General features: G+C 36.6%; 1 protein-coding gene across 1 annotated transcript in view; it reads left to right on the top strand.

The window, feature by feature from the left end:
• Nucleotides 1-12,764, top strand: part of LOC141354707 (uncharacterized) — a 59,336-nt gene extending 46,572 nt beyond the window's left edge. Inside the window, 10 exon segments of the mRNA XM_073860054.1 lie at nucleotides 5,046-5,304; nucleotides 5,382-5,522; nucleotides 5,943-5,996; nucleotides 6,579-8,418; nucleotides 8,535-8,708; nucleotides 10,209-10,382; nucleotides 10,763-10,936; nucleotides 11,019-11,195; nucleotides 11,651-11,697; nucleotides 11,783-12,764. Coding sequence (XP_073716155.1) covers nucleotides 5,046-5,304; nucleotides 5,382-5,522; nucleotides 5,943-5,996; nucleotides 6,579-8,418; nucleotides 8,535-8,708; nucleotides 10,209-10,382; nucleotides 10,763-10,936; nucleotides 11,019-11,195; nucleotides 11,651-11,697; nucleotides 11,783-12,327 — 3,585 coding nt within the window. The 3' untranslated portion in view covers nucleotides 12,328-12,764.
• Nucleotides 12,765-14,124: the final 1,360 nt, after the last annotated feature.

Genomic DNA, 14,124 nt, shown 5'->3' with positions numbered 1-14,124 from the left:
CTTCTTGTCTGTCTCTTTCTCTCTGCACTAAATGGCAGTGCTGTGGTTGGATAGTGCACATAAAGGGGGCGGTATTATTATAAAAAGAGCCCCTTATGACATCATAAAGAGGGCCAAATTTCAATGACCTATTTTTTGCTCACACCTACAAAAACCTCTGTATGCCATGGGCCCTTTAAGTCAGACACTTCACCAATCTCGCAATCCAGTCGACTACAAACGTCAGCAGAGGCAGAGATCACGTTCGCGTATTTTATCGCGGATTAAATAGATGCAACTTAAATACCAATAAATTCATTTACATAAAGATGTTTATAAGGAGAATCAACGAAGGTGAACTGTTCCTTACTGGAAAAGGTTACTTAGTAAATGTTGGGATGAATCAATCTAAGTCTAGTGGATACAAATTCGTTTCTGTTGTGTTAAATATAAACAGCTCACAGTACAAATAATTCAACACCAATACAAAAGTTTACAGGAATTCATCAAAAATATAAATGTCATTGTAAAGAACAATTGAATTAATATAAAAAATATTACAGTAATTTGAGTTTTTAGAATTAAGATATCATCAGCTGACATCCCCGGTCCAATGAGCATTGAGCTGTGTCGTCAGCAAGTCTTTTCCCATCGTGCTTTTCATCAACGCAGTTGGTGGAGAGCAACTGCGCTCGGCTGCGGAATCCGACGAGCGGCCGCCTCTCTTTCGCGAGAGTTTTTTGGCACACGTCAGTGTGACATCAGAGCAAGTCGGACGTAACTCGGAAACTTTTCTGACTGGCATGCATCTTGCGCCGATCACCGGTGATCGATTCTGAGCAAAATTTGCTCATCTCAAACAAGCCTTGTGTAGCGTCCAATGTGCTACAATCTGTCTTCTGAAAAAACAGCATAGATCAGCATAATTCCCATGCAACATATGTCTTGCTGGTATGCTGTTTTTTTTTTATCAGCAGGGCTCTTTAATTCTGAAAATTGGCTTCTACCAACTGCTGCAGCCAAATAATATTTTGTGATTATTTGTGATCTTAAGTTTATTTCTTAAAGGCGGAGTCCACGATGTTTGAAAAAGTTTGGGAAGGAGACGGGCCGACTACCAAAACACACTTAGAGCCAATCAAATCAAATCAAATGCCGGGTTGCGTATGTGTGGGGCGGGTCTATCAACAGAAGGTCCAGATTCTATTGGGTTAGAGGCGTGTTTGTTTAGGTGATTTCAAATATCAACATTGGCTTTCAAACATCATGGACTCCGCCGTTAAAACCCTTCCACAAATACACACAGAATAATGAACAGAATAATGTCACAGTACAAGTTGCAATTGCAAATGCAGACATGTCATTTTGCATTTAGGGGGCGTGCAAACAAAACTTTTAGGGGTTGTGCACACCAAAACCTTTTAACGCGGCTGAAAACTTTGTGTGAAAAGCTCAGCTCGTCAATGTCAGGCCTCACACGGCCATCCAATCACAGTGAAGGAGGGGTGAGACAAATATCACAACAACCAACCGGCTCACAGCTCAAGTATCAAACTTACCAAAGCGCTCTGCCAAAGAAAGCTGTCTCTCAGCTGAAAAAAACAGCTGGCATTTTGCGTCCTCCAGGTGTTTTCAGCCACGTAAAAAAGCTTTGGTGTGTCCTGCCTCTAAGGGGCTGTTTTAAAACAATGCAGCGCTTCATTGGAAACAAAAGGCTTGTTAGACTTCATGCAGTGGCGCAAGAATCGATAGCTGGATGATGTCAAAGTACCGTGAGCACGTTTCGCGAAATTTATGGAGGAGTTTGTTTTAAATCGCTCTCACGGAACTTTGACGTCAGCGGGCTGTTGGTTTTTGCGGCGCTGCATGAAGTCGAATAAGCATAATTAAAAACATGTGCCCGCCGTGGGCGTATAAGCTTTGGTGTTTGTCAAAGTACTACGAGAGTTGTAAAGGGACAGTTCACCCAAAACTAAAATCCTGTTATATTTTAGTCACCTAGTTGTAGGGTTTTGTCCGCTTATTGTCCCTATTGTCCGATTCACAATTTTACATATCCTTTGGTGTGTAAGTGTGTATTAGGACATGTTAACGATATGCAAAAGGTACAAACCCCAAAGTAAACAATGACACAAGTTATCGTCTCCAATGTAAATCTCTTTTTTTGGACTACAACAAACACACAGTTTGTAGGGAACAGTTTATTTCCTGGAATTGTTGATGTAGAGAAGACCAACATTATCATAATTCCTCCCGCTTCAGACTCAGCCTGTAAGTTAACTACTGTTAGCATTGCACTGTGAGCTAATGGAGCAGCACATTTCCAGCTGATGTCGGAAGTATTCAGGCTAATCACAACGTACAAATTAGCTGGCCAATCGGGTACACAGCTTTTCAAGTCAATGAGTTTTGTACAAAATCAGTGCGTTTCAGAAAAGAGGGAAATCTGGAGATACAAAAATGTATGGTATGTGGAAAATAATATGTTTCTGGAACCATAAACCACGCAAACACAGTTATACCAAATACATAAAATAACGTTGTTTTAGCAATGAAATGCTGATTGGAAATATTCCAAGTTGGAAACTTAAGGAATTAAAGGAAATAATTTGTATATTTGGGAAGTTTATGTAAACTAACACATACAAGCATTAGCTTCATCTGACTCGCCTTCATCCAAGTTGCAAAATTACCATATATTCTTGTTTAGACCGTTTTAGCAGTAACAACATAAACAAGCGGCTGTCGCGGTCCGCATGAACTTCCGGTAAACTCCGCTAAGAATAAATAACAACAAAGTTCTTTAAACATAGTTAATTTATATAACAAGCAAAAAAACAACACATAAATTACCTAGGAAACCAAAACATTTGTTATTTTCGACGAGGCATTTGCTCAAGAGATCAGTTTAGCAACTAGTCAGACCATTAAAAAAATGAAACCGGAAGTAAGGTTCGGATCCAGACGTGTATCGCGTGCGTCCGATGAAACCGTCTATAAGTCTCATGGAAAGTGTCAAAATACCTAGAATTTTCCAAACCTATCCAGTTGACATCTTTAGTCTCAGTTTAACCTGACATTTTATTCTCACAAATTCAACATTATTATTTGCATGAAACTATATCAGACATTTGGCATGTGGTATTTAAAAAATTCTCTGTTTTGTACAGTCTCTCTTTATTACTTAATAGTTTTTATTCTGTAATTATTTTTGGACTATTCTTCAAAGGGTTAATTTTTATCTGTCGTTAAACCAGTTTACACTGTTTGTGTTACACAACTTACACAAGATGATTTTCTTGTTTAAAGGGAGATGTCCACAGACACAGTTAGTACATTTTTGTGCTACAAACAGTGACTGACTGTCTATATTTGGCAGCCTGTCTATTTGTCTGTCTTTCTGTCTGCTTTCATCCAATGTGTCTTACAAAAGAGAAAGCGTATCACATTTTGCCTCGAGCCATTTTAAAATCCCTCAAGAGTCTGTCATTATTTTTTTCAACATTGGCTGGAAAATGCTGCCCATAAATTCTTTAATTAGGTTTTTTTTTGTGTGAAAATGTGTATTGTTTTATTTAAATATCTGCTTTATTATAGCTAACGTGTGAATAAATAATACTGTAAAAGATTGTGAGCTCCTATATCAAAGAAATTCAAAGATGTTCTAAAATAGCTGCACAAGAACTGAGAAAAAAAGTTAATGACGAATGCTGATGGAAAACACGTTTGAACATGATCTACACTGATACGCAACTTACACAATACACCTTACCCAGCATAGTTAAACATTTACAGGTCGTGTTTCTAGTCAGTCAAAGACATTTCCTGGTCAACATTACTATGTAAAATAGAAAGAAGTCGATCATTGAAATAAGAGGACTTCACTTGATTGTAAATCCTGAACAAACATTTAAAATATTCTTAATGTTAAAAAAATTGTTTACACATTTTTGAATGGATGTTTTACAGAAATGCTCTGGTAAGTTCTCTTTCACTATTTTAACACATTTACTGTAATGTGGTGTCATTGTTATTGTGTGAGTGTAACATTTTAGAAAAAAATCTATTGGTTTTGGACAAGGTTTTTTCATCATGTTATCGTGGTTTCGTAAGGCAGTAACTTAAGTGTTGATTTATAGCAGCCTATAAGCATTACTGTATATTGGTATAAAAGTGTATAGCATTTTGTGACGCAGTTACTTAGTTTAAAGTGGATTGCGTCGTCACACATTCAGTTTCACATGATTTATGTATTTAGACACGTGGGTCTTAAAGGATTATTTTAATGTACTGTATGTTTTAAATAAACTGTGCATCTGTTTCACAGACTTTTCACCCCTTAATTTCGATCTCAAATCCTACAGTCAAACCATATGTCATAGCATTTATTTTAGATCAGCATTAAAATGATTTCTCCAAAAATAAAAGGAAATAAATTCTGTCATACTCACACTCAACTTGTTACAAACAAAGGAAGATATTTTGACTGCATAGTATTTTTTATTTACTGTGAAAGTGTTTCTGTTTCTGTTCTGTGGTTGATTACAAATATCTTCCTTTGAGTCCAGTAAAAAAAAAACAAAGAAATGTTTACAGGTTTGTAACAACTTGAAGATAAATACATGATGAAAGAATTTTTATTTTTGGGTAAACAATACGCAATCTTATTGTCCTGAATTACGTTACATTGCAGTCACCAGTGTTACAAATTAGTTTAAATTTGATTAGTGAAACAGCAAAGAATCATTTTTATTTATCTTTTAGATTTTCAGAATTTCAGACCCCACTTTATGTATTTGAAATATTATAAAAGCTATAATGCACACTCTCATACTTGATCTTTAGTACCTTATATTAACTTAAAATACTTAGGATATGTTGTGGAAATAGATTTATAGTGTTGGATACAATGCCTTATGTTGCATTGATCCTATATTTCTACACAGTCCTTGTTTAATTGTGATTACACTGTGAACAATGTGTTAAAATGCTAGATAGCTTTGTCACTGCTAAATAAATATGTACAAATATATATTTATTTTTTGGCAGAAGTGAGCCAATGATAGAAGATGACTTCTGACCCAGAGCAGCTTCTGGAAACACTGGATGAGCTGGACCCACAGAAACTTAAGAGGTTTAAGTTTCACTTAAAACAGATTGAATCGGTTTCAGCTGATGAACTGGAGAATGCAGATGTCACTGACACAGTGGATAAGATGGTGGAGCGTTTTGGACCAGAAAGAGCTGTAAAGATCACACAGGATATCCTGAAGAAGATGAAACAAATTCAGCTGGCTGAAAAGTTAGAGAAAAATAACAGGGAAGGTAATACAAACAAAGCAAATAATTAATGTTCACATTTGCAATATACTAAAACATTATTTTCACATTAACTCCTTCAGTGCCAAGTACTCCAGTTCTTGTTTCCAGTCCAGTTTGCTCAGAAATCTCATTTGGAGTGAATGCTGAAACTGGTGCAAGTGTGAATGCTCCTTTTATCAGTGGGAACACTTTCACAGGCTCAGTACAAATATACGGCAAAGGTACATAAACAGACTTGTCCATGCTAAGGCATATTGTAAAACTTTAAGGGACAGTATTCTGGACAGGGTTTAAGTCTGGTCCAAGACTAAAATGCATGTTTGAGTTTTCTTAACTGAAATCAGCTTGCACTGAGAGCTTAAAATATATCAGTGCCATTGTATTCACCAGTAATGTTTTTTGTAAAGTATATTTGTAAAAACTACTTAAATGTTCTAATATAACTAAGGTGTCTAATTCTGGCTTCATCTAAACCTTGTCTGGGAAACCCCTTATAAGTATCATCATTAAATTTTGAATAATTTCAATGTCACAGTAATATTTAGGCCTATGTCACAATGATGTCACAGTAATATTAACTTTGTATATTTTAAAATTAAATAATTTTAATCTCACCCATTTTTATCTTTTTACTTTTACAGACCAACAAATACCTTTATTGCCGGAGCCTGAGAGGAAACATTCAAGGACACAAGGTACTATATAATTAATTTTATAGAAAACCATTAAGTATTAATTGATTAGTCCATTTTTCTTAAAAAAAGAAAGTCATCCAAAATGTTGATGTCTTTGTTCAGTCGAGAAGAAATTATGTTTTTTGAGGAAAACAATCCAGGATTTTTCTCACTTTAATGAACCCCATAGTTTTTCTTGTCAAAAATGACAATCGTTTCGCTAGATAATACCCTTATTCCTTGTTTGGGATCGTTAAGTGTCCTTTGAAACTCCGTTGAAACTGCGATTTTAAACCATTACATGTTGGGGTCCATTAAAGTCCATGAAAATAAGAAAAATCCTGTAATGTTTTCCTCAAAAAACATAATTTCTTCTCGACTGAACAAAGAAAGACATCAACATTTTGGAAGACATGGTGGTGAGTAAATTATCTGGATTTTTTTTAAAGATTAAAAAAAACATTCCAGGATTTTAAGGAAATTTTTTTACTGTGTTCCTTCACTATTGAATGTAATTATATATGATTGGTAATATATATATTTTTAGCAAAACACTTACTATTATATTATTATTCATAATATATATTTATGTATGCACAACAGGGGATTCTGTCCTTTACAAATTTTTACAAAGTTTCTGCCCATATGAAACTGAAGAATTTGTCCTGCGAAAATTCCTGAAACATCACAAAGCCGGCATGAAGAAGCAAACAGAACGTGTTTTCGAAAGCAAGAAAAAGCGTAAAGTACACCTGAAGAACGTTTACACAGAGCTCTTCATCACAGAGGTTGATACAGAGGATATCAGTGAGGAACATGAGATTTACAAGATTGAGAAAAGTATAAGGGGACACAAATCCCATGATAAACCAATAAACTACAATGATATATTCTGTCTGCTTGATCAAAATGAGGAGAACAAAACTGTGATCACCAAAGGCATCGCTGGTATCGGAAAAACCTTCTCTGTGCACAAGTTCATTCTGGACTGGGCTGAAGGAAAAGCCAACCAGGACATAGACGCCGTTTTTCTACTTCCATTCAGAGTGATCAACTTGATTAAAGATGAAGAGATCAGTTTTCATGAGTTTCTACAGGAATTTTATCCTGAAATGAAGATGCTGAATGACACAATGATATACAACTTTAAGCTTTTGTTTATCTTTGATGGTCTTGATGAGAGTCAACTACCATTGAACTTTAAAAGTAGAAGTCTAAATAATGTTAATAAGAAATCATCTATTGATGAACTGTTTACAAATCTGGTTAAAGGTCATCTGCTTTCAACATCTCTCATCTGGATAACCTCAAGACCAGCAGCAGCCAATCAAATCCCTCCTGAGTTTGTAGGTTTGTTCACCGAGGTTCGAGGATTCACTGACCAGCAGAAGGAGGAATACTTCAGAAAGAGAATCAAAGATGAAACTCAAGCATCTAAAATAATCTCTCACATAAAGACATCTCGTAGTCTCTACATCATGTGCTACATTCCTGTCTTCTGTTGGATCACAGCCACAGTACTTCATAATATTCTCATGAAGAACAATGGACAGGACATTCACGCAACACTCACTGAAATGTACATTCACTTCCTGCTGATTCAGATGAACATGAAAAATGAGAAATACGAGGACAGAGAGGAAAGAGATCATACAAAGGTCTTAGATTCTAATAAAACAATAGTTTTGAAGTTGGCCAAGCTAGCGTTTGAACAGCTGAAGAAAGATAACACAATGTTTTGTGAGGAGGATCTTAAAGAAAGTGGTATTTATTTCAGTGAAATCTCAGAGAGCACAGGGATGATTGCAGAGATGTTCAAGAAGGAAGCTGGACTTCACGAGATGAAGGTCTTCCATTTTGTGCATCAAAGCGTTCAAGAGTTCCTCGCCGCCTTGTATGTGTTCTTCTGTTACATGAGCAAGAACATGGATGAACTTTGCTTTTTCTTTGAACAGCGACAGGATTATATATTACTGCATGACTTACTAAAGAAAGCGGTGAATAAAACAGTGGAGAGTAATAAAGGACAGTTAGATCTTTTTCTACGATTTCTGCTGGGCATTTCACTGGAATCCAATCAGAAACTACTGAAAGGTCTCCTCACCAACACTGAAGACAGCAGAGAAAGCATCAGAGAAACCATCAAATACATCAAACAGTTTCAAAGCCAGCAACTTGCATCTGAAACATCAACCAACCTTATGTTCTGTTTAAGTGAGTTAAAAGACTACTCGCTGTTTAAGGAAATCCAGACATGTGGACGTTCAGATGTCTCTCTAGAAAGACCTATCGGAGACTTATCATCCTCTATGTGTTCAGCTCTGGCCTACATGATCTTTATGTCAGAAGACGTGCTGGATAAGTTCAACCCGAAGCTCTATGAGACATCTCCGGCAGGTTATATGCAACTAGTGTCCACTGTGAGATGCTGCAGAAAGGCCTTGTGAGTATCTGAAGAATGATAGATGTTGCAGAAATGTTTGCGTACAACACAAACATTTGACATTTTTATTTTATGCTTTGCATAATAACTAAATAACTATTTAAATTAATTTACAGATTTGACAGCTGTGGACTCAATGACACCTGCTGTGAAGCTGTGGCTTCAGCTCTACAATCCTCAAACTCACCTGTGAGAGATCTGGATCTGAGTAACAATGACCTGCAGGATTCAGGAGTGAAGCTCATCTCTGATGCTCTCAAGAGCCCAAACTGTAAATTAGAGATACTGAGGTCTGTGTTTTTATTATTACCACTGTCTGTATAAAACACTCCAATATCACATATCAGTCCATATTAACTACAAAGATCCCTTCATGTAGCATTCAGTAGATAAATATGTTTTAGCAGTTAGATGGTTAAGTTATTAAGAAAATAATTGCCAGCACAGTTGATTTTCAATTTTAATTAACCACCATTATGGTGATCAGTGTTTGCATTTCATCAGCTCATTTGCATTTTTAAGGACACACCCATTTTTGCTTGCACCTACAAAGTGGCAATTTAACCTGCTATAATAAATTATCTGTGGGGTATTTTGAGCTACAACTTCACACACAAACTTCGTAAAAAGTCTCATAATGTTTCCCCTTTAAGCCCTTGACAGCAACAGCCACTTCAGCACAGTTTGATTCAGATCATTTTGTACTGACAGCTCCTTAATCTGAGTCTGAGCTCACTTAAATGAGACACCTAAGGGTTCGTTCGCATTTCGTGTCTTGTGCGGGCAAGTTTATTATTTCACAAGTAAGACACGTGGTAAGCATGCTCACATAGAAAGTGGTCGAGATGCGCATGTGTTTTTTTTTCCAGGCACATTGTCACTGCAGCAAGTTAAAAATGGGTGTTTTCGACTTCATGTGGCGCTACAAGAACTGACAGGTGGATGACATCAAAGTACCGCGAAAGCAATTTGAGAAGTCATATTGAGAAGTAAAAATTTGAATCGTTTTCGCAGCACTTTTATAATCCACCTGTCGGTTCTTGGCGATGTGTGAATGGAGACACATTACAGAATCTATGAAGCAGGCATCTCATGGTTGCTTAGCAACAGCAAATGCTACATGAGTGTAATTAGTGCTTTAAACTGAAGGAGGAAAGCAGCACGGTTGCGTTTTACCTGCAGTTTTAGACATAAAATGAACGGCCCCCTACACCTGCTTAACAAACCAACATCTGTATCTGTGAACTTCAGACTGTCTTCACTTTTATCTTGTCACTGGCAGGTTCATATCTTGTTTAAATTTCTTTATTAGCGGTGCTCTAAGCGAATTCACGCGTTTTAGACCATAAAAATGTTTTTGTTACATACAGCAAACATCTTCTCACTATCTGCTTGCTGCCTGTCCGCTGATCAAACTGTAAAAAACCGCAATCTCTGTAGACAGCCTAGGCTCTACAAACTGCAATAAAAACACAGTGGCCAAACCTACCACCATGAAACATAACAAAGTGTTCCAGCCAATAAACAACAAGAAGGATTTGGGAGTGGGGCTGTGCGCGTTCATGAAAGCATGGAAGGGAGGGGGAGGAGTTATCTATGCTCCGTTTGTTTGAAAACAGTTCAAACATCAACAAAAAGTGACGTCACACAGATTCGCTTAGAGCGACTTTTAGCAATTACAGATGTGTGAGAGTTCTTGTGGTTGCTTAATTTCTAGTATTCTGTAGATCTAAACACACACTGCACCACACATAATGTAAACTAATGTGCAATTTTACATCTCTGCTTAGACTGGCCATTTGTAATCTGACTGGTGAGTGTTGTAAAAGTTTCTCTTCATCTCTACAATCATCGTGGTGTCTCCTGAGAGATCTGGATCTGAGTAACAATGACCTGCAGGATTCAGGAGTGAAGCTCATCTCTGATGCTCTCAAGAGTCCAGACTGTAAACTAGAGATACTGAGGTGTGTGGTGGGTTCAGATATTTTTTTAAATAAATAAATCCACACAGGCTGATTGGAGATACATGACTCTGCCTACATTTCTGCATCTAGTAGCTGCATCTTTCAGATAAAATGTCCATTTAAGGCTCTCAATTCTTCTCTGTCCTGTTATTATGTGTTCAGATATTTAGAGGAACAGAGAAGGAGAGCAGCAGAGATTGGGGACCTTATGTGTTTGCATATGTCTGTGTGTGGGCAATTGTTAGAAAGTAAAGTTTTAAAATCATAGTCTGCACTGTGTGTGGAATTTTTTCCAGAGAAATACGTATGAAAGATAACAATAATGATGCTTTGCATTCACAAACACCACTTATACATGAAGTTTTTATTGTTGTGTTTAGATTGTCCATGTGTAATCTGACTGCTGAGTGTTGTGAAAGTTTATCTTCAGCTCTTCAATCGTCAAACTCACCTGTGAGAGATCTGGACTTGAGTAACAATGACCTGCAGCATTCAGGAGTGAAGCTCATCTCTGATGCTCTCAAGAGTCCAGACTGTAAACTACACACATTGAGGTATTTATCTCTAGATACTGATTTACTGATTTATAACTAAAGAGGATGAACTGACTGATGTTGATGTGTGATCTCTCTGTAGATTATCAGGTTGTATGGTGACAGATGAAGGTTGTTGTTATTTGGCTTCAGCTCTGAGTTCAAACCCATCATCACACCTGAGAGAGCTGGATCTGACCTACAATCACCCACAACACTCAGGACGCCAGATGCTCTCTCAGATACTCAATGATCCCAAGTGTACACTGAATAAACTCATGTAAGTGGATGTTTAGATGTTTTGATGACTTAAAGGTCCAGTTCTTTCTGTGTTTTTGAAGCTTTGATTGTGTTTACAATGCGCAATATAACATGTGTTCATGTTTCACAAAACCGCTGTATTTTTCACACAATTTACTTATCTATATATCAATTTTTCATTGTCCTAAATGGTATTATTTATGCTATTAAATCAACAATACAATGAAAACATGGAATCAAAAAGAACGTAACCTTTAATAGATTGTTCATCACAATTTTGTGACTTTGACCACAATAATCAGTTACTTGAATGATTTATGATGGGAATGTAAATTTTCCAATGTTTGAGGGTTAGTATTACATCTTCAGGTCTTCTTTATTGCCATTGGACATTAAAAATGGCTCTTTGATTTAGAAAATTGTTGTTAAGCAAAAATATATTCAGTTTAAAAAATTGTGTTTCACTTTCTACAGTCTTGACCACTGGGGAGAATTCAGGATTAAAACAGGGCTACAAAAATGTGGGTAAACAATACTTAGACTTTACAAAACCTTGTTTGTAATCATTGTACACACATTATAGAGCTTCTCTGTTCTTGTGTTCAGATGCCTGTGATCTCACACTAGATTTAAACACAGCAAACACTCATCTCAAACTGTCTGAAGACAACAGAAAGATCACACGTGTGATAAAGTCTCAGTCATATCCTGATCATCCAGACAGATTCGATGAGTGTCTTCAGGTTCTATGTAATGAGAGTCTGACTGGACGCTGTTATTGGGAGATTGAATGGATGGGGATGGAAGCTGATATATCTGTGTCTTATAAAGGAATCAGCAGGGAAGGGAAACATAATGACTGCTGGTTTGGATACAACAAAAAGTCCTGGAGTTTGATCTGCTCTTGTAACAGATTCACTGCTTGTCACAATAATAAGAAAACACACATACCTGTCTCGTCACTTCCATCTAATAGAGTAGGAGTTTATCTGGACTGGTCGGCCGGCACTTTGTCCTTCTACAGCGTCTCTGACACAAAAACACTCACGCGCTTACACACATTCAACACAACATTTACTGAAACTCTGTATGCTGGATTTGGAGTGTATTTTAACTCCTCTGTGTGTCTGTGTCAAAATACTTCTTTATAGTAATGATCTTAGTTATTTAATTCTTGGAAGGACTAAGAATGCCGCAGGAAAACATTGAGATTTCAATATTGTTCAACCTTGCATGTTTTAGTGGGAACATTAAGCCACCAGAAAATACAGCATACACACAATAAATAAATTCGTAAGTTTATTCATAAGCCATAAATGTGTAGGGTTCCATACAGAAGCTTTAATCGAGCCATCTGGTTCGAAAAAACATAATCCAAACCAATCATCTCTACATCATTAGTTTTTGCTTGGACTTTGCGAAATTGTTCTGTCTGTTATAAGGAAAGATAATAGTGATTTACCATTCAGTTTTTAGAGAAAGATGGACAATGTGATATTTTCATGTAAGAATTCTTGGAGTTGAGTATATAATAAAATAAAATGTGAAAAGGAGTTTGTGCACCCTTTCAATTTCACTGATTTGAAATATTGTAGTCACTTCATGCTGATTTATTGCAACACAAAATTTATTTGATTCGCTCAATAATTCTTAGACTGAAAATACAGGTGCAACATGATAAAGGATAAATCCACCTGTTTCTTGACGTAAATGTGGGCACCGCCATCTTTGAGCTCTCCTGTTGAGAAGTCCCAGTCGCAACTGATAGTGATAGATAGTACTAAAGTGTTTTACTCACACACACGCGTGTCTTTTATCATAAACCCTTTCAACGTGTGTGCAGCATGAATTTGCGTCCCTCGGCCGCCACAGTAGGACTAAAGTGTTTTACTCACATAAGCTGCGCCATTCTGTCCGGATCCATTATTGATAGAGGAGCATTGTCTCTCTTCAAATCAAGCGTTCTTCTGAACATCCAAATATGTTGCAACTGTTATGATTCCCTCGTTTAATAGGAATGATGTCTCTCGATGAAAAACAATGGCCCGAATATGGTACGGTTGACGTTTAGCCATCCTTGCTGTAACTTGTTATGAAAACTAACTTAACTATATTATGTGGGTGTGGTCTCAAGTTGAAGAGCTCATGAATAGTAATGACCTCGATCAGTTCCACGTCACACTGATAAGCTTTTCTAACTGACCTGATTTCTCCGCTTATTTCTTTTCGGTGGCTAGTGCTGACAGAGGAGGTGGAAGTTCATTTTCACATTCACGACACAACACAAACACATATGGACCTAACACATATCAAAAAATACAAGTAAAAACGGTTTTATGTGGAAGGGCCTCTTTAGCATGCTTTAATTAATTGTCTGTGTGGTATTTTGAGCTAAAGCATCACATATTTACTCTGGGGACACCAAGGATTTGTTTTACATTTTAAAAAAGTTTTGTGACATGTCACCTTTAACATACATCAGTTATTGCAAAGAAAACCAAGATCTGATGGGATCAGCTAATTGCAGGTAGATTGTAGGTTTACCTAAAAAGAGATTTAGTGTGTGCTGTACTAAAAATGTGAATTTTTCAGATTAAAGTGTTAGATGTAATACACTATAAATGATTAAACTACTAAATCTATCTCTGAATCAGTCTATGAAACTCATCAGTGGTGACGATCAACAAAAGAAAGCTTCATGCTGTAATGCATGCTGAATATCAACATAGTCCTAAACTAATCCATGACTTCCAGCATGCATTACACGTCATCCTTTTATCTGAATTAGTTTGATGTTTGTAGGATGAGTGATGTTGTCTAAGTTTGTCATTAATTGTTTATCTTGTCACTAAGGGATCAATCTTATCATGTGCAGCAGGTAAATGTATTTCATTTTGATATCTGTCGTGAAAAAAAATTACAACTTAACTTTGATATATATATATTTT

This window comes from Misgurnus anguillicaudatus, chromosome 3 (assembly GCF_027580225.2).
Source record: "Misgurnus anguillicaudatus chromosome 3, ASM2758022v2, whole genome shotgun sequence".
Lineage (NCBI taxonomy): Eukaryota > Metazoa > Chordata > Actinopteri > Cypriniformes > Cobitidae > Misgurnus > Misgurnus anguillicaudatus.
Note: the sequence above shows the minus strand (reverse complement) of the source record. Positions and strands in the feature narration are given on the sequence as shown.